General features: G+C 40.4%; 1 protein-coding gene across 2 annotated transcripts in view; it reads right to left on the bottom strand.

The window, feature by feature from the left end:
• Positions 1 to 21292, bottom strand: part of LOC132817062 (metalloreductase STEAP3-like) — a 54209-nt gene that overhangs the window by 13618 nt on the left and 19299 nt on the right. For both annotated transcript variants that reach the window (XM_060827153.1, XM_060827152.1), the window contains exon 2: positions 5235 to 5717. In XM_060827153.1, the coding sequence (XP_060683136.1) occupies positions 5235 to 5717 (483 nt within the window). The remainder of the gene's footprint in view (positions 1 to 5234; positions 5718 to 21292) is intronic.

Below are 21292 nucleotides of genomic sequence, written 5' to 3'. Positions count from 1 at the left end.
CCTACTACCACACTTTTTTCTTATGATCTCATGCTTCTCATGATAGGATTGAGATACAGTATGACTCCTGGAATTCATCTTTTTTAAAAAGGATGCTTTTGTGACAGGGTAACTGAGGAAATTTGTTAACGGAAAACAGGGTTTATGTATAAGGGTTATGCAAGCACTTTTGTGCCAACAAGAATTGGGATTGTCTTATGGACCAGGGTGACTTATGAACGACAATCTACGGCAAATCAAAGAAAGAATCATATTCTGCAAGTTTACAACACAACAGCAAAACAAAAAAATCATACACCGAGAGGAGAAAAGGACAAGGACAGAACCCAGAAGAGAGACAGCAAGAGAGCTAGATTCAGTACAGTTGATTGGAATTGGTTCTTCCTATGCTGCATTGACAGGAGCTACCTATTTGGTGAGTCTCCAGTAAGTGGTTACGGTCTTTTCTTAAGTTTTAGTCGTGTTCAAAGCCCTGGTAAAGTTAATAAAATCTGTAATGGGCAACACAAGTCAGTCAGTAATAAAATTAAATAATTAAAACTCATAAGGATGGCAGTTCAGGTGATGTGTTACAGCTTAGCACGTGGGAGCTCTTTAACACCATTGTGATCCAGAGCAAATACCTACAATTAAATATTTGAAGCCTGAGCAGCTTCAGCTCAGAGTTTACACTGGAGGCTGAACTACACAGTGCAATGCATGTTGGGTGGGGGAAGAAAGTTACCTGGATTCTTTGTGCCATGAAGCTGTCACATTACTGAGTATAGAGTCTTCTGATTTGGTCAGTCAGCGGTCAGAGATAGGAGGCTGTGGGTGAGGTGGATAGGGGTATTCAAAAGGCAACAGTGTAAGCCTCTGCAATTGACTAGTAGGTTTGAAGTTCTGTCAGCTTGTTTGGATGACAGCGAAGAGAACTGGGTGAAAGTATACTGAAAAATAGACATTGTTCTCTGCAGTAAAGGACGAGAGACCAGATGGCTGTGCTGCCTGTGAGGCTTTAGGCCATCCCAACGTTGGAATGAAACTTGCAGGTGAAGGATGTCAGAGTGACCTGGTGGTCTTGGCCTGTCTAGGTACCAGCAGCATATATAGTATAAGGAAAGAGGTTAGAAAATATCATACATTCAGTTACAGAAATATGGAGATGTACAGCACAGAAACAGACCCCTTCAGTCCAAGTCATCCATGACAACCAGATACCCTAAATTAATCTAGTCCCATTTGCCAGCATTTGGCCCATATCCCTCTAAACCCTTCCTATTCATATACTCATCCAGATTCCTTTTAAATGTCATAATTATACCAGTCTCCACCACTTCCTCTAGCAGCTCATTCCATACACTCACCACTATCTGTGTGAAAAAGTTGCCCTTTAGGTCACTTTTAAATCTTTCCCTTCTCACCTTAAACCTACACCCTCTAGTTTTCAGACTCTCTCATGCTAGGGAAAAGGCCTCGGTTATTTACCCTATCCATGCCCCTCATGATTTTGTAAACCTCTATCAGGTCTTCCTTCAGCCTCCAAAGCGCCAGGGAAATAGTTATTTTCTCCCTTTAGCTCAAACTCTCCAAACCTGGCAACTGAACCCTTTCATGTTTCGCAATATCCTTCTTATAACAGGGAGACTAGAATTGCATACAGGATTCCAATAGTGGCCTAACCAATGTCCTGTACACCCGCATCATAACCTCCCAACTCCTGTACTTAATGCACTAAACAAGATAGGCAAGCATATCAAAAATGCCTTCTTCACTATCCTATCTACCTGTGACTACAGGAGCATGGCACCAAATAAAATAAAGAACCTCAAAGTTTATAATCTCTGGATTACCACGAGCCAGGTGCAAATTGGCATAGGGTGTATAAGAGAGGTTGATATTTGGCTCGAAGACTGGTCTGGTTCATGGACCTCTGGCACCAATACTTGGGAAAATGGGCTCTGTGCTGCTGGAACAGTCTACCACCTGAACAGTGCTGGGGCGAGTGTTTATGTGAACAATGACAACAGGGAAATAACAGAGGGTTTTAAACAAAATAAAGGGAGACAGAGATCGAATGTGGAAAGATGTAGTATATCACAGACTAGAGACAAGATAAGAAAGGAAAATAGCTAATAATGAATATGAGGACATAATTCTCTGCCCAAGGAAACAGTAGAGGCAGCTTAATTAAATATGTTCAAGACACAGTTGGATGGGTTTTGCATGGTAGGGGAATTAAGGGTTATGGGGATAATGCAGGTAGGAGGAGCTGGCACAATGGATAGATCAGCCATGAATGGCGAAGCAGGCTCGATGAGCCAAATCGCCTACTCCTGCTTCTATTACAATTAATCTGACAGAGAACATGGGAAGAGGTAGGGAGAAAATACCTCAGAATAAATCAACGTATATCAAGATTAGATGTTACAAAGATAACAAAAACCAAAACTAGGGGCACTGTACTTGAATTGTAGCATTCACAAAAATAGTGCACATTAAAGTAAATAAATACAAATCTGATAACCATGATGGAGAGATGGCTGACGGATGATATGGATCGCACCTTGAATATTGGATATGACATTCAGGTGAAATAGGATGCTAAATAAAACTGGAGGGGCAGCACTGTTAATCAAGGATGCCATTTCTGCAACAGTTAGAGATGATCTTTCATCAGGGGAATAGGATGTAGAACCAGTTTGGATAGAGGTAAGTAATTGAGAGCTACCAGTGGGAGTTGTCTATGGATCTCCCTGAGAACTGTAAAAGGACAATGTGGGACAAAATAAGCAAGAAAAAATATTAATTGTTTGTGATCAAGTGCAGTCAATAATCATAGGTAAGTTTAATCTACATATAAACTGGAAAAATCAGATTTGTAGGAAGAGCTTGAACAAGGAGTTTACAATACTTTTAAAATGGTTTCGTAGAGCAGAACATTTTAGAATCAGAGAGCAGATTGCATTTGATTTGGTATGGTAAAACGTGACAGAATTAATTAATTATCTTAGTTAAGACATCCCTTGGGAGCAGCCACCACAATATGATTGAATATTATATCCAGTTTGAAAGATCTAGGACTAAAAGCGAAATAAGGGCAATGCTGGCATGAAACCTGAGCTTGCGAAGGTAGGAGATTGATCAATAGAGACATAATGGCAAATATTTAAGGGGACATTTCAGGATACTCAATAATTATATTCCCATTATAAAGAACACTCTTGATCGAGGACCCACCATCTGTCATTGACTAAAGAAATTAAGGCAAGTATCAAGTTTGAAGAAAAGCACATAACCACACAAAGATGAGTGGCAGATTAGATGTGTGGTCAGAATACTAAGAATGATTGGATGATCGGGAGAAATAAATTAGAATGAGCGGAAACCAGCTGGCAATCTAAAAACGGGCAAAAGTTTCTTCAGTTATTTGAAAAGGGAAAAAAGAGAAAGTGAGTTACAGAGCAAAAATGAGGAGTTAATATTCAATAACAAATGATGGATGAAATGAGCAAATATTTTGCTTTTGACTTCACTACAGTGTATACGAAAGCATTCCAGGTATAGATGTAAATCAGGAGACGGCAGGGAGAGAGGAACTTAGAAACATTATAATCACAGGAGAAGTGGTGCTCAAAACTGGAAGAAGTTGCAGGTTAACAAGTCTTCAGGTGCAGATAGATTCCAGTGCAGGGTCTAAAAACATGTTGCTGATGAGGCAGTCGAGACTTTTGTGTTAACTTTGCAAAATGTACCAGATTCAGAAAAGGTTCCATCAGACTGGATGGAAATATATCCTCCCTATTCAAGAAGGGAGGGAGGCAGGAAACAGGAAAAAATAGCCAGTCAGCTTGTGTCTGTTGTGGGCAAAATGTTAGAATTGACCATCGAAGACATTACAGCACTTGGAAAAACTCCATGTAATTGGGAATGAGTAATAGGAAAATCATGTTCAACTATTTTATTGGAGCTATTTGAAGGATTAAGATGCGTGTGGATAGACAGAACCTGCAGACATGCTAAGATTTCCAGAAGGTATTTGACAATGTGTCACATTAAAGATTATTGGAAAACAAAAACTCATGATGTGAGGATAACATATTAGCATGGATAGAGATTGGGTGATTAGCACAAACAGAGATTATGCACAAATGGGTCTTTGAGTGGCAGGATGTTTGACAAATTAAGTCCTACAGGGTTCTGTGCTGGGGCCTCAACCTTTTACAATTTCTGTTAACGATTAAGAGGAGGGGAGAGAAGGTATGGTGGCTAAGGTCACAGTCTTCATTATGATAGGTGGTAAGTATTTAATGAAGGCGACAAAGGAAAGTTGTAGTCAGATAGACAGTTTGATTGGGTGAGCAAAATAAACTGGCTTTGGAGTATAATGTTGGAAATTGTGGTGGTCTTCATTTTAGTAGGAAGCACAAAAAAGCAAAGTCTTACTCAAAAGGACAAGCGTGGAATTCCGAGGTGCAGCGGGATTTAGATATCCTAGCACAGCACATAATCAAAGCAGTTAATGGTATGTTATAATTTATTCAAGAGGAACAGAGAGAAGTAGCAAAGATACAATGCTTCACTTGTTAAACACACTGGTGAGATCACATCTTGAGAACTATGTGTAGTTTTGGTCTCCTTATTTAATGAAGGAAATTTAATAAATGCACGGAGGGTGTTTCATAGGAGGTTTACCAGATTGATACTCAAAAATAAGTAGGTTCTTTTGAGTAAAAATTGAACAGACTGGGCTTGGTTCCACTTGAATTTAGAGAAGTGTGGGGTGACTTGATGAAGAGAATGGTCCCAGCAAGGTGGGTGTAGAAAGGCTGTTTCCTCTTGTGAGTGATTGCACAACATGGGGGCATTATTTCAAAGTCTGTAATCGCCATTTCAGGATAGAGATGAGAGGAGAATTTATTTCCCTTCTCTTAAGATTTATATGACTTTAGAAGTCTCTGCCTTAGTAGATGGTGGAATCAGGGTCACTGAATAGTTTTAAGACAGCGGAACTTCGATTTTCATTAGTCCAGGACTTTAAAAATAATGGGGGAGCTGGAATTTAAAAACACAGACAGATGAGCCGTGATCTTTGAGTTCTGAAGCAGGCCAGAGGGGATAAATGCTCTACTCCTATTTTGTATGTTTGTAAATTACTTAGAAATAAGTTGTATGATGATATTTCCTCTGCAGAAATCATACACCATTGACAAAGCAAGGAATTGCTTTGCACCATTTATTTCTGTGATACCTACCTGTTTATTCCCATCTCTTGCTCCAAATTGTAAAGCCCAGGCTGAGATGACATTAAATGCTTTCACAATTGTGCAGTCTGGGAACAAAGAGGCAAGGTGTTCAGCATTTGATTCCTCATACACATTTATTTCCATGTTGTTACTGACATCCACCAAAATCTTCCCAGTCAGTACATCTTTAAGATCACTCAATGTACTGTAATGTTCATGGTTCACTGCTACAAAGATGATGTTGACCTTGCCGATGGCTTCTCGTTGACTGGTAACTTCATTCACAGTTGGAAACAAAGCTGCAGTGCGTTTAGGATGTCGGCTTCCTACAATTACACCGTAACCAGAACATGCCAGTCGTGTAGCCAACGAGCGAGCAAAGTCTCCAGTTCCCAGAATGCCAACATCAACTTTCTGGAGGTCACAATGATGAATTTCACTCTCGTTTCCCAAAAGTGGTTTAATCATTTCTTTTTTAGCCATTTTTTGCATCTGAAAGAGAGGGAGAATTATTATTTTCTATGGACAATCCACCATTGCTGTAAAGCAAAATGAACTCCCATTACCTTCTGGTGGGCACATTCATAACACTTTCTGTTGGTTATAAAGTTCAGTCAGTCAGCTTAACTCAGACCAACAAATTAGCAACGACAAACAAGATCAGAAGACCAAAAAGGGGATTTACAGATGGAGGCTGGGGGAATGGCTGAGGCATTAAATGAATACTTCACATGTATGTTTACACAAGAGGATGTTACTGCCCAGGCCATCGTCACAGAGGAAGACGTGTCAGTAGAAGGATCAAAAAGGAAGTGGTCTTGGATAGATTGTTGTCATTTAAAGTTAACAAGACATCAAGACCAGGTAAGATGGATGCAAGGATTTTGAAGGAAGTGGGGACAAAATTACACAGATAATGGCCATAATACTTCAGTCTTCCCTGGACATTACAGTCTTGTTCAAAACAAAAGGTTTCAGTTAATCCCAGCAATTTTAGACCAGTTTGTTTAAATTTGGTGGTGAAGAGACTTTTGGAATCAATTATTTATGGTAAAATCAGTCACAGAAAACAGGTGAGAAGAGTCAGCATGGATTTCTGAAGTGGAAACTATGTTTAACTAATTTAGAGTCACAGAGATGTTCAGCAAGGAAACAGACCCTTTGGTCCAACTCATGGATGACAGCCACATATCCTAAATTAATCTAGTCCCATGTGTCAACATATGGCCATTACCCTCTAAATCCTTCCTATTCATATTCCCGTCTAGATGTCTTTTAAATGTTGTAATTGTACCAGTCTCCACCACTTCCTCTGGCAGCTCATTTCATACATGCACCACCCTCTGCCTGAAAAGGTGCCCCTTAGAACCCTTTTATATCTTTCCCCTCTCACCCTAAACCTATGCCTTCTTGTTCTGGATGCCCCAACCCAGAGAAAAGACATTGTCCATTCACCTGGTCCATGTCCCTCATTTTATAAACCTTTTTAAGGTCAAGTCTCAGCCTCTTATAACAGAAAGACTTGAGGAGGCAACACTTCTAATATGGTATACATGGGTTTCCAGAAGGTATTTGATAGACTGCTTCACAACAGACCTGTGAGGCAAGTTGTAGATCACGGTATCAAAGTGACACTGACAAATGTGAATATAAAATTGGATAAGTGAAGGAAAACAGAGTAATGGTCAATGGATAATCTTTTTGTACAGGTCACTTCTACCCCAAAAGAGATTCCAGTGATTCAAAAATGAGAATCCTTCTCCCATACATCGGCTCCTCAGCCATGCATTAATCTGCTCTATCCTCCTATTCCTACCCTCACTAGCTCATAGCACTGGGAGTAATCTAGATATTACTACTCTTGAGGACCTCTGTTTTAAATTCCTGCCTAACTCTCCATATTCTCCCTTCAGAATCTCAACCTTTTCCCTTCCTATGGCGTTGGTTCCAAAGAGCAAAGTGACATCCGGTTGGGCCCTCTTCCCCCTTGAGAACATTCTGCACCCTTTCTGAGACATCCTTGATCCTGGCACCAGGGAGGCAACGCACCATTCTGATTTGTTGCTGCTGGCCACAGAAATGTCTGTTTGTGCCTCGGACTGGAGAGTCCCCTAAATACAATCAATCAATCTCTTGGAAGCCAAAGTACCCCTCATTTCATTAAAGCCTGTCTCAATACCAGAAACTTGGCTGTTCATGCTAGAGTCTCCTGAGAATCCATCATCTCCTACATTTTCTAAAACAGCATACTTGTTTGAAATGGGGATAGCCACAGAAGACTGCTGCACTACCTGCCTACCTCTTACCTTTTCTGGAATTAACCCATCTATGTGACTATATCTGCAACTTTTCTCCCTTCCTATAATTGCATCCATCACACCCCTTTGTTCTTGTAAATTCCTCATTGCCTCCAACTGGGAGCACTCCAAATGATCCATTCGATCTGACAGGATTCAGAACCAACAGTATTTATTGCAGATCTAATCCTCTGTAACACAAACGCTACCTAATCTCCCACATTCGACAAGGAGATGGGGGAGATGGGGGAGATACTAAAAGAGTATCTTGCATCAGTAGTAAAGGACATGGAAGACATAGATTGTAGGGAAATATATGGTAACATTTTGAAAAATGTCCATATAACAGAGGAGGATGTGCTGGATGTCTTGAAACACATAACAGTGAATAAATCCACAGAACTTGATCAGGTGTACTCTACAACTCTGTGGGAAGCTAGGGAAGTGATTTCTGGGCCTCTTGTTGAGATATTTGTATCATCAATAGTCAGAGGTGAGGTTCGAGAAGACTGGAGTTTGGCTAATGTGGTACCAATATTTAAGAAAGGTGGTAAGGAAAAGCCAGGGAACTATAGACTAGTGAGCCTAACAGTGGTGGGGGGCAAGTTGTTGGAGGGAATCTTGAAGGACAGGACGTACATGTATTTGGAAAGGCAAGGACTGATTAGAGAGAGTCAACATGGCTTTGTGCATGGGAAATCATGTCTCACAAACTTGGTTGAGTTTCTTGAAGTAGTAACCAAGAGAATTGATGAGGGCAGAGTGGTAGACGTGATCTATATGGACTTCAGTAAGGTGGTCGACAAGGTTCCCCATGGGAGACTGGTTAGCAAGATTAGATCTCATGGAGTACAGGGAGAACTAACCATTTGGATACAGAACTGCTCAAAGGTAGAAGACAGAGAGTTGCTTTTCAGACTGGAGGCCCGTGACCAGTGGAGTGCCACAAGGATCGGTACTGGGTCCACGACTTTTCGTCATTCATATAAATGATTTGGAGGTGAGCTTAAGAGGTAGAGTAAGTTTGTAGATGACACCAAAATTGGAGGTGTTGTGGAAAGAGAAGTTTACCTCGGATTACAACAGGACCTTAGTCAGATGGGTCAATGGGCTGAGACGTGGCAGATGGAATTTAGTTTAGATAAATGCGAGGTGCTGCATTTTGGGAAAGCAAATCATGGCAGAACTTGTACACTTGATAGTAAGGGCCAAGGGTGTGTTGCTGAACAAAGAGACTTTGGAGTACAGGTTCATAGCTTCTTGAAAGCAGAGGTCAGGTAGATAGTATGGTGAAGAAGGCATTTGGTATGCTTTCCTCTATTGGTCAGAGTATTGAGTATAGGATTTGGGAGGTCATGTTGCGGCTGTACAGGACATTGGTTAGGCCACGTTTGGAATATTGCATGCAATTCTGGTGTCCTTTCTATCAGAAAGATGTTGTGAAACTTGAAAGGGTTCAGAAAAGATTTACAAGGATGTTGCCAGGATTGGAGAATTTGAGCTGTAGGGAGAGGTTGAATAGGCTGGAGCTGTTTTCCCTGGAGTGTCAGAGGCTGAGGGGGGATCTTATAAAGGTTTATAAAACCATGAGGGGCATGGATACGATAAATAGACAAAGTCTCTTTCCTGGGGTGGGGGAGTCCAGAACTAGAGGACATAGGTTTAGGGGGAGATGGGAAGGATGTAAAAGAGACCTAAGGGCAACACTTTCATGCTGAGGGTGGTGCATGTGTGGAATGGGCTGCCAGAGGAAGTGGTGGAGGCTAGTACAATTGCAACATTTAAAAGGCATCTGAATGAGTATATGAATAGGAAGGGTTTGGAGGGAAATGTGCTGAGTGCTGACAGGTGGGACTAGATTGGGTTGGGATATCTGGTCGGCATGGACAAGTTGGATCAAAGGGTCTGTTACTGTGCTGTACATCTCAATGACTCTATGACAATTTTTTTGGGCTGGAGAATGGTTTGTCGTGAAGTTCCCAAGGGATTGGAACCCTTGCTTTTCCTGATGTATATTAATAATGTGATTCTTAGTGGGCAGGGGACAATTTCCAAGTGTGCAGATGACATCAAACTTGAAAAAAAACCTATGAGGACAGTGTGGAACTCCAAAAGACCACTGACATGTTGGTTAAGTGGCTGGATAGCTGGCCATGAGGTTCAATGCAGAGGAGTGAGTGCGATGCACTTTGGTCGAAGAACATTGAAAACGATATAATATTGGGGGTATAATTCAAAAGTGGATGCAAGAGGAGATAGACCTGAGTGTGTGTGTATACAGGTGTCAAGACAGGGTGAGAGAGCAGTAAATAAAACAGTGCACTTGGCTTTTATAAATAGAAGGGTATAGAGTACAAGAGTAGCATTTGAAAGTGATGCACGAATTGGCTACTTTAGGTTTAGATTTACTTACGGCCAACTTTAACAAGATGGGACAGAGACTGTCCACAGTAAACTGAGAAAATCTACAACAACTGAAGAACAGTGGAGGATGTTTAATGAAACATTTAAACACAATACGAATCCAGTTTATAGCCGAAAGGGAAAAGCACCACCTCACAGATATTAAAAACAATGATGAACAATTAAAGAGGTCAGAGACAGCATAAAATTGAAAGGAAGAGCTTATAAAAATGTGAAGAACAGCACAGATCCAGCTGACTAGGAAAAAATACAAAAACCAGCAGAGGGCCACAAAGCAACTTATATGGCTTACTAAAAGGGATTATGAAAGGAAACTTACCAGGGTCATCAAAAATCAGTAAGAAAAGTTTTATAGTTACATAGGCAAGTGGGTTATGTCGCAAATGGGTGAAGATATCAGGGATAGTGACCACGAGTTGGTTAGATTTAGTAAAATTATGGAAAAGGACAGAGATAAAATCAGCAGGAATTCTTTTTAAACAAGGGGCAGGGTGCGGCAGAAGTTTGATTTGCAGGCTAATTTTCCAGAACTGACGAGTGATTTGGCTGAGGACAGGACTACTAAAAGGATAAATCAGTGGTAAAACAATGGGAGGCACTAGAAAATTGAGATGCTTAGGACACAAAACAGATATGTACCCTCCAAAAGTATAGTGCTGCCAAATCTAGACCTCCATGTTTGTCTAGAAAAATACATGGGAAGATTAAACCGAAAGCGAAAGCTGATGATAGTCACAAGAAACTCAACCCTGCAGATAGCCTACAGTAGTGTAGAAGGTACAGCAATTAGGTTTAATAAAAATAAATTAAAGAGAGGACATGAAAAAATATCTGCAAGATAAAGAAAAACCCAAAGATGTTTTACCAGTATATAAAGAGCAAAAGGACAGTAAAGGAAAACGTGGGACCTATTAGAGATGAAGGAAAGAAATATTGTGAAGATGCAAAGGATATGAGAAGAATTTTAAATGACATTTTGTCTCCATGTTCATAAAGGGAAAGATTGATTTGGATTTATTAATCCAAAGAGGTGCCGTGTGACGTATCAACTAAATTATCATAACAAGAAGCAAGTGTTCGAGGAGTTGGAATCCTTGAAAGTGGATAAGTTATGGGTTGGATGGACTGTTCCCTAGAATGTTGAAGGTGGTCAGGGATGAAATAGCTGACCTACTTTGGTGGTGGGCAAATTTTTAGAATCAATACTGAGAGATAGGATAAACTGTCTCTTAGAAAGGGAGGGGCAAAGCTACAGAGGGATGTGAAAACAAGAATAAGTGTTTTAAAATTGAAGCACTGATGGACTGAGAAACAATGTAGAGTTGGGGCATGTTTGGATAACAACTGTGAAGTTTTCATTCTGCTCTAGTTTATGGAGGATGGAAGATGAGATGACGGCCAGGAGTGTGTTGCAATAGTCTAATCTGGAGGTTACATGTATGGATAAGGCTTCAGCCGTAAATTAGTTCAAAGTTAGATTTGGGTTAAATTACAGAAATGAAAGTAGGTGATCTTGGTGATCTGTGAAGTTGTGGTTGGAAACCTACCTCAATTTATAGAAATGATTTGGATGTGAACATATGAGGTTCAGTTAGTAAGTTTGCAGATGGCACCAAAATTGGAGGTGGACAGCGAAGGTTACCAGAGAGTACAACAGGATCTTGATCAGATGGACCAAGACCTGATGGAGTTTAATTCAGATAAACGTGAGGTTTTCCACATTGGAATGGCAAATCAAGGCACGACTTATACACTTAATGGTAAGGTCCTGGGTGTGTTGCTGAACAAAGAGACCTAGGAGTGCAGGTTCATAGTTCCTTGAAATTGAGTTGTAGGTAGATAGGATAGTGAGGTGGTGTTTAGTATGCTTTCCTTTATTGGATAGACCATTGAGTATAGGAGTTAGGAGTTCATGTTGCGGCTGTACAGACATTGGCTAGGTCACTTTTGGAATACTATGTGCAATTCTGGTTTCCCTTCTATCAGGAGGATGTTGTGAAACTTACAAGGGTTCACAAAAGATTTACAAGGGTATTGTCAGGTTGGAGGATTTGAGCTGCCAGGAGAGGCTGAATAGGCTGAGGCCGTTTTCCCTGGAGTGTCAGAGGCTGAGGGGTAACCTTAGAGGTTTATAAAGTAATGAGGGGTATGGATAGGGTAAATAGACTCTCTTCCTTTGGGTGGGGGAGTTGAGAACTAGAGGGCATAGGTTTAGACTGAGAGGGGAAAATTTTAAAAGGGACCTAAGGAGCAACCTTTTCAGAGGGTGGTGAGCATATGGAATGAGCTGCCAGAGGAAGTGGTGGAGGCTGGTATGGTTATATGAATGGGAATGGTTTCGAGACATATTGGCCAAGTGCTGACAAATGTGGCTAGGTTAGCTTAGGATAGCTGGTCAGCATGGACAAGTTGGACTGAAGGGTCAGTTTCCATGCTGTATGTCTCTATGACTATATAATTATGACACCAAAACATGTGCTTTGTTTCTGTTCCAGATAGTTTGTCAGGAGAGAAACTATCTAGGTTGCTAGGGAGCAGAGTTTGTGGCAGGAGATTAAAGATAAGAATGTGTCTTCCTAAAATTGAATTGGAGAAAATATCCATTCATTGAGCATCCAGTCATTGGATGGCAGACAGTCTGACAATATGGAGGCACTTTAGGAGTTGAAGGAAGTAATGGTGAGAGTACAGCTGGGTATTAGCAGCATACATGAGGAAAGTGATGTCACAGAGCATTCATTATTCTGAAGCTTTCCAAAACCTGATGGATAAGTAACATTTGCAGATTGGCGCTGCAACATTAATCTTTCAAAACTGATAAGCTGTGGTATGTACAGTAGAGTGCACTGTCAGATGTCAATTTTTCGAATCTAGAATGGGAATTTCTTCCACAATGCATATAACTCTCACTTTTGTTTCCATTCTCCAGAAGTAACTGCAATTGGTAAGGTCAGATCAGTAACCAAGATTTTTCTTCTGTTTAAAGTTTATTGGAAAACCAAACAAATTGAATGTCCCTCTCTTTTCCACATACCTCACCACCTGTTTACTGGTTCCTTCCTATTCTCACTCCCCAGACTCCCAAATACATTAATTGATTTTCATTGTCAGCAACTTTAACATCTATGTGCAACTAAAAACAAATTCATGCCTGGAGGCAGAGTGCATGACTGAGGTGCAAAATGAGTACTTTAGCATGTTTTTAAACAAAGTCAGATGCAAAGTTACAATGAAGGTGAAAGTGATTGAGATATGGGATAAGTTAAAAATTGATAAAGCAGGCACTACAAATGCTAGCTGGACTTCAAGTTGGTCCGTTTAAAAATACATGCCACTTAATTAAATCTTTATGGTGGAAAGCTTTTAGAAAACAATATTCCAAGACAAAGTAACAACCACTTGAAAAGGGGTTGGTTAATTAATGAGAGCCATTGCAGATTTGTTGAATGCAAATCATGCATAAACAACCCGAGGCAGTTTTTTGATGATGTAACATATAGGCTGATATGACTAATGCTGCTGATGTAGTGGTATAGGTATTGTCTAGATCAATCTTTATGGAGATGTTATTATGGAAAAAAAGGGCAAAATACGGTGAATGCTAGAAATCTGAAACACAGAAAACTGGAGAAACCCAGCAGATCAGATAGCATCTGTGGAGAGAGAAACGGTATGATTTTTCTGGACTTGAAACATCAACTCTGTCTGTCTGTCTGTCTGTCCACAGATGCTGCCAAACCTGCTAAGTTTTTCCTGCATCCTCAATGTCATTACACAGTTCTGGTACAGATGAGACTTGAAGCTCAGAATCAGAGATATGATCTGTAATGTAAGGCTTTTGATAAAGTGCCTCAAGAAGTTTGTCAGTGAAGTAGAAGCCACAGGACAAAATATATGTGCAATTTTAACTTTTCTGCTAATGCTGCTGAACATTTTTTCCCACTTAAAATATGGAAGCACAGGTCAAGGTTTGATCAGACCACTAGCTTTTTCTGAAAGAACAAAGTAAATTTGTAGAGATTGAGGCTTTGAATCCAGAAAAGATGCAACTTTTTAAAAGTTACATTTTATGTTTAATGATAATACAGATAAATACTATAATATCAATTTTAAAAAATGCCGGATATGGGTGTCACGACAGGTAAAATAAACCTTACTTCAATTCAGCTGCATATGATGATATCTATACCCATCTAATTTTGGTCTCAAGCACCCCGACCTTTTTAATATTTCACTTTTGGGTGGCTATTGACGAAGTTGCCTTGATGCAAAGCTTTGGCATTCCCTCTGCAAACTTCTCCAAATCTCCACCCCACTTTCTTCCTTCAAGATGTTCCCTAAAACTTACCTTTAACACTAGGCTTTTTATCAGCTGTTCTTGCAGCAGTGCTAACTACTGAGCCATCATGCCGCCCATTTCATATCACCAAATCTTAAAAAGCCAAATGCTTGCACAGTAACATGATGCTGAATAGAAAAGCTTCCTAGAATGTGTCTTTATAGGTGGATATTTTTAATCAGCGTCATGTTGTGATACATCTGGAGCAGGTGAACCCAAATACAAACACAGGCCTTTTGGCTCAGAGGTAGGGTTAAGATGTCTTTACATCCTATCTTTCACATTGTACAACACTGGACATTGAAGTTAATGCCAATCAGGTCTTTGGGAGGAGGGCTAACTAGTAATGCTACAAGCAAAGTAATATCTTGCATAATGTACACTATGTTGTACCATTGTTTAATCATGAAGAGTTAATGAACTGGAAACATAAATTCTGTTTCGTCCCCACAGACGTTTTCAAATCTGTTGAGGTTCTCCATCAATTTTTCTTTTTGTTTCAGATCTCCAGCATCTGCAGTTTTTTGTTTTATTTCTTTGTTCTATCATTTCTCCCAGTGCAAGAATCAAAAAGCCATTAAGCGGTTGCTTTTCTGGACTTATGGATTTTGAATTGTGTTGTGGTTCAGAAATTTTTTGACAATTGCAGATGGTATATTTGTTTGAAACTCAACAGTTTAGTTTTCCAGAAAGGGTGAACATTTGAATTTAGTTCCTAGCGGCATCTGCAAACTATATGTTAAAAAGAATCCTGCAAAGTTTATAATCATGCAAGGAGTGGACACAATGCAATTTTAAGTTGAATTTGTACAAATTACTTTGACTGAAAAAACTATGTCTTTCGACATAATTTACAACAATTCAAATTCTTTTCAAAATTAAATCTCTCAAAATACTAAAACTAACAATTACAAGGACGTATACACCAGTGCTTGCACACATGTATACTGGAGTACATTTAAAAAGTGTAGAGCAAAGTTCTACAGAAGAATAAAATGCTACCTTTACCTACAGCTTTTCCATTGTGAGATATTCCAGACGAGGTGAACAAAATGGCAGAGAGAGTTAATTCAAAATGTTGAACTTTAGACTCTATTTGTAATCAAAATTTTACTTTGCAATCATTTGTTTTTACAAAGTAAATGCTCAGAAACCTCAGCCAAGGACACTGTTAAAAACATTGCACAAGTGGGAGAGATAAAGTACAGAAGTCATAGCTGCTACCTTGTTTCAAATGTTCAACTGTAAGTTTCTAATCTGCAAAGAGGAGTTTCTTCTGTCTTGGTAAAAGGCAATTTAAAAAAACAAAAATTGTTTTGAGAATGTGCAACAGGAGCAAGGCTACAGTGAGGTTTGAGAAGATTTGTAGCTCAGGTTGAAGTTTTGGATGTAGGTTTGCTTGCTGAGGTGGAAGGTTCATTTCCAGACATTTTGTTACCCTACTAGGTAACATCTTCAATGGGCTTCAGGCGAAGCAATGCATGAAAATTCCTGCTTTCTATTTATACGTTGGGTTTCTTTGGGTTGGTGATGTCATTTCCTGTGGTGATGTGGTATGGTGGCCTATTCTTGCTCTTAATTTGTATGTTCATATCCTGTGGACAGACAATACTGGCGCCAATGCTGATGGAATGGGGAGTTCTACTGAAACCTGTCTTTGATGGTGTCATACTTAAGTCCTTCATAAATTTTGTTGCAGCCACTCCAATTCTGAGGAGTGCAAGTTAAAGCAAGTGTGTGAGAAAAAATGTGACTGAGTGAGCAAGCACCTGAGCAAACACGTTTGACTGAGTGAGTGAGCGAGCGAGAGAGAATGCGGTTGAGATTGAGCAAGCATGTGACTGAGACAGTGAGTTTGAGGAAGGGTCAATGGTCCCAAAATGTTAACTCTAATTTCTCACCACAGAAGCTGCTAGAGCTGAGCTTTTCTAGCAATTTTGGGTGTTTTTTTCTGATTTCCAGAATCTGCAGTTTGTTTGGTTATTACCCCAAAAAATAACAGTTTTTTTTCCACTGCCCTGCTACAGAAACAATTGACTGCTCAATTCCTCCCTTTGGAACATCTAGGTCAGTTCAAAACCTTCATCCAAGGAAATACAAACAAATTGACAGTCTGTGTTGTTAAGTTATTAGTACATTGAGTTATACAAACAATTTTTATTTAATATGCTAATGGCTCACAATCTTCAAAGATCCAAGGGTTGTTTAATGTCAACAATACTATCCAATTTCAACAGTACTATTTCTAGGCTGAAACAAAGGTTAACTACATGAATTCTGCACAATATGCAATACAAACTAGTTTTGAGTTTAGCACAAATACTGGTGAATTATTTTAGACGGGCCTAATGCCAAGAGGCAGATTCACCAGAAGTTCCACCATTTAAAATTCATTTCAAAACAAATGGAAAAAATTGCATTGCTTACAGTTACATTAGACAGCAGTATCATCTGGCAGGTAACTCAAAATCATTGATGTTGATGAGAATTTTCTGTAATACAATGCCACTAAACACTTACTACCAACCATCTGAGCCTACAACAGGAGAGATTTTGGAACCAGTGTCAACAACCTAATAAAAATAGAGTAAGAAGTTTTCTTAAATTAAAGTACCAATGTTTGCAGTCATATAGAGCAGTTTTATATCCTGCATGCTTTGGGGAGGGTTTTGGACAAGGAATCTGCTCAATCTTTGAGGGTAAAGTTCGACAAAATAAATGGACTTTGTAAGATTCTTCAAGAGTGGGGAAAGCAGATGGTTTAATAATCAAAACCCTACAGTGTAGAAACAGGCAATTCGGTCCATCGAATCCAAAGGGCATCCCACCCAGATCCAAGCGCCTACCCTATCCCTGTAACCCTACATTTCCAAGGCAAATCTACCTAGCCTGTACATCCTTGGGATGCTACAGGCAATTTAGCATGGTCAATCCATTTATCCTGCACACTTTTGGTCTGTGGGAGGAAACCTGGAGGAAACCCACGCAGACACATGGAGAATGTGCAAATTCCACATTGACAGTTTCATAGTAATAGAAGCAGGAATAGGCCATTTGGACCACCGAGTCCACTCTGCCATTCATTAAGATCATGGCTGATCTATCCATCATGTCAACTCCTCTAACTGCATTGTCCCCCAACTCAATTCCTCACCATGCAAAAACCAATCCAACTATGTCTTGAATATATTTAATAAAGCTGCGTCTATTGCTTCCTTGGGAAGAGAATTCAATAGATTCACTGCTCTCTGGGAAAAGCAGTTCCTTCTCATCTGTGTCCTAAATCTACTCTCCCAACCTTGAGGTCAGGTCCCCTATTCCTAGTCTCGCCCACCAATGGTCCCCTATTCCTAGTCTCGCCCACCAATGGAGACAATTTGCCTGCCTCTATCTTATTCTATCCCCTTCATAATTTTATGTTTCTATAAATTCCTCTCATTCTGCTAAATTCTAGTGAGTACAGTCCCAGGCAGCTCAACCTCTCCTCATAGGGTAACCCTTTCATCTCTGGAAGCAACCTGGTGAAACTCCTCTGCACCACCTCCAAAGCCAGTATATCCTTCCTCACGACAGATCAGAACTGCACACAATATTCCAGGTGCTGCCTCACCTGGATATAATTGCAGCAGAACCTGTCTGTTCTTAAATTCAATCCCTTTAGCAATGAAAGCCAATGTTCTATTTGCCTTTCTAATTTGCAGGTGTACCTGCAGATCAACTTGTGGCGATTCACATACAAGCACACCTAAGTCCCTCTGCACAACAGCATGCTGCAATCTTTCACCATTTAAATAATACTGACCGATTATTTTTACTTCCAAAGTGAATAACATCACATTTACCAACAGTGCACTGCATTTGCCAGACCTTTGCCCATTCACAACCTATCTAAATCTCTTTGCAGATCCTCCACATCCTCTGCCCAAGGGTGGAAATGAACCCTTGTCTCCAGCAATGTGATACAGCAGTGCTAACCACTGAATCATCATGTTGCCTCAGTGACCAAAAGTAGGATACCTACAAAATGCCATATCTCGAGGACTAAAAGGCACAGGAAGGGATGGAGAGTCAAAGGAGATTTCAGAGTAAGTGGATGCAGTATCACAATAATGGGATACAATGAAGAACTGAAGTAGTCTTATTTGTCTCCTAATTATTCATATAAAAAGGAGCTATAAAGTGATAAACCATTTCGGTAAATTTTAATAGATAAATACATCTCAGGATATGTAATTATGCACACGTCATTGGATTTATAATGTGATGAAGTAAGTGATCGATAGTGTCATCATGTAACACCTACTTTCCAATAAATTGCTTAGAAATTCAGATCCTTCCAGACAGATAAGTCCTGATCTAAATGTGGATACAGGAATTGAAAACCAGGAATGTGTTAAAAATAAACAAACAATTCACTTCAGAGAAGTGTGGCACAAGCAAAACTGCTCAGCTGGGTCAAATGGAAAAAATCCACTAGTGACTGAAGTTATACTTGACAATCCAAGATGGTTATCATGGTTCAGATAAGTCTTTGTAACTACAGGTAATCAATGAAGTGTTGTTTAAAAAGTATCCTTGACCAATCTTAACTGGTGAAGACTGACAAGACTGTAAAATGATGAAAGAGAAGGCAAGAGTTTTAAATTTCAAGGGTTAATCTTGTGTAAAGTCGAGGACTACTTACTTACAATTTATCATTTTACATAAAAAATACTGTTTCAATTCTAGAGACTTCAGAGGCTTGGGCTAGGCCTAAGCAAGCAAATCAAGATCTCTGCTGCAGAGCTGGTGAGTTCAGCCAAATAAGTAACTAGCTTCACTGTTCTTTGTCGCTATTTGTCAGGAGGAATAGGAAGGTGGTTCAGGAGTCTCCTGTGGCTATTCCTCTCTCAAACAATTACACCATTTTGGGTAATGTTGAGGGGAATGGTCTCTCACAGGAAAATAAAAGTGGCAGCCAGATCTTGGGCAACAAAAATGTTTGTTGGGTTTGTCAAGATTCAAAAGAGTAATTGTTACACGGAACTCTCCTGTCAGTGGCCGTGAGCATGAATTCAGGATGGTATATTGCCTCCCTGGTGCCAGGCATTGGGGATGTCACAAAACAGTTGCAAAATGCTGTCAAGAGGGTGAGTGAGAAGCTGGATGCTGTTGTACACATTGATAAAAACAATTTACTTAGAGACAGGGTTAAGGTTTGCAGAGTGAATACAGATATTTTTAACACAAACTGGAAGGAGACCATTATCTGGGTGGGGACATTTATTAGTGCTATTTGGGAAGGGGGACAGAGGTGAGGGCTCCTAATTAGTGTCGTAAAGTTGGCTCTGAATTTTAAAAAAGAGCAAGTTAAGTAGAAAAGAAAAGAGCATGAGGCAACTCTGAAGAAGTAAACTGCATTTATTTCAATGCAAGGGGTCTTACAGGTAATAGAACATAGAACATAGAAAGATACAGCGCAGTACAGGCCCTTCGGCCCTCGATGTTGCGCCGACCGAATCCTACCTAACCTACACTAGCCCAATAACTTCTAAATGCCTATCCAATGCCCGCTTAAATGACCATAAAGAAGGAGAGTTCACCACTGCTACTGGCAGGGCATTCCATGAACTCACAACCCGCTGTGTAAAGAATCTAAAGGTAGATGAACCCAGAGCACATATAAGAATATGGGACTCAGATATCATAGCTATTACAGAAACACAACTAATGGAGGGACAGAACTGGTGGCTCAATGTTCCGGGGTTTAGATGGCATAGAAAGGATAGAAAGGGAGGCAAGCGGGGAGCGGTGTTTTTGAACAAAGAAAATTTACAGTCCTGGAACAGGCCCTTTGGCCCTCCAAGTCTGTGCTGATCCAAATCCACTGTCTAAATCTATTGCCCAATTCCTAAGGATCTGTATCCCTCTGCTCCCCATGTACGGTGGCTCAGTGGTTAGCAGTGCTGCCTCACAGTACCAGGGTCCGAGGTTCGATTCCAGCCTCGGGTAACTGCCTAAGTGGAGTTTGCACATTCTTCCAGTGTCTGCGTGGGTTTCCTCTGGGTGCTCCGGTTTCCTCCCACAGTCCAAAGATGTGCAGTTCAGGTGAATTAGCCATGTTAAGTTGCCCGTAGTGTCAGGTGCATTAGTTAGAGGGAAATGGGTCTGGGTGGGTTACTTTTCGGAGAGTCGGTGTGGAGTTGTTGGGCCGAAGGGCCTGTTTCCACACTGTACGGAATCTAATCTAATCTACACATGCATCTGTCTAAGCACCCTTTAAATTAATCTACTGTGCCTGCCTCTACTACCTCTGCAGGCAACGCATTCCAGGCATCTACCACCCCTCTGTGCAAAGTTCTTTCCGCATGTATCCCCCTTAAACCTTTCTCCTTTCATCTTGAACGCGTGACCTCTCGTTATTGAATCCTCCACCCTGGGAAAACGCTTCTCTTTATCTATCCTGTCTACACCATACATGATTTTGTAGACCTGAATCAGGTCCCTCCTTTTTTCTAATGAAAGCAATCCTAAACTACGCAACCTCTCTTCATAGCTAGCACCCTCCATACCAGGCAACATCCTCGTAAACCTTCTCTGCACCCTCTCCAAAGCATCCACATCCTTTGGTAATGTGGCGACCAAAACTGTACACAGTATCTAAATGTGGCCGAACCAAAGTCTTATACAATTTTAACATGACCTGCCAGCTCTTATACTCAATAACCCGGTCCGGTGAAGGCAAGCATATCATGTGCCTTCTTTACCACTCTTTTCACCTGTGCAGCCACCTTCAGGGTAAAATGGACCTGACCTTCTAGATCTCTCTGCTCATCAACATTACCCAAGGCTCTTCCATTTACAGTATAGTTTGTTCTAGAATTAGACCTTCCCGACTGCATCACCTCACATTTGCCCAGATTGAACTCCATCTGCCACCTCTCCGCCCAACTCTCCAGTCTATCTATATTTTCCTGTATACTTTGACAGTCCCCTATGCTTTCTGCTATTCCACCAGTCTTTATGTC

This window comes from Hemiscyllium ocellatum, chromosome 7 (genome assembly GCF_020745735.1).
Source record: "Hemiscyllium ocellatum isolate sHemOce1 chromosome 7, sHemOce1.pat.X.cur, whole genome shotgun sequence".
Lineage (NCBI taxonomy): Eukaryota > Metazoa > Chordata > Chondrichthyes > Orectolobiformes > Hemiscylliidae > Hemiscyllium > Hemiscyllium ocellatum.
Note: the sequence above shows the minus strand (reverse complement) of the source record. Positions and strands in the feature narration are given on the sequence as shown.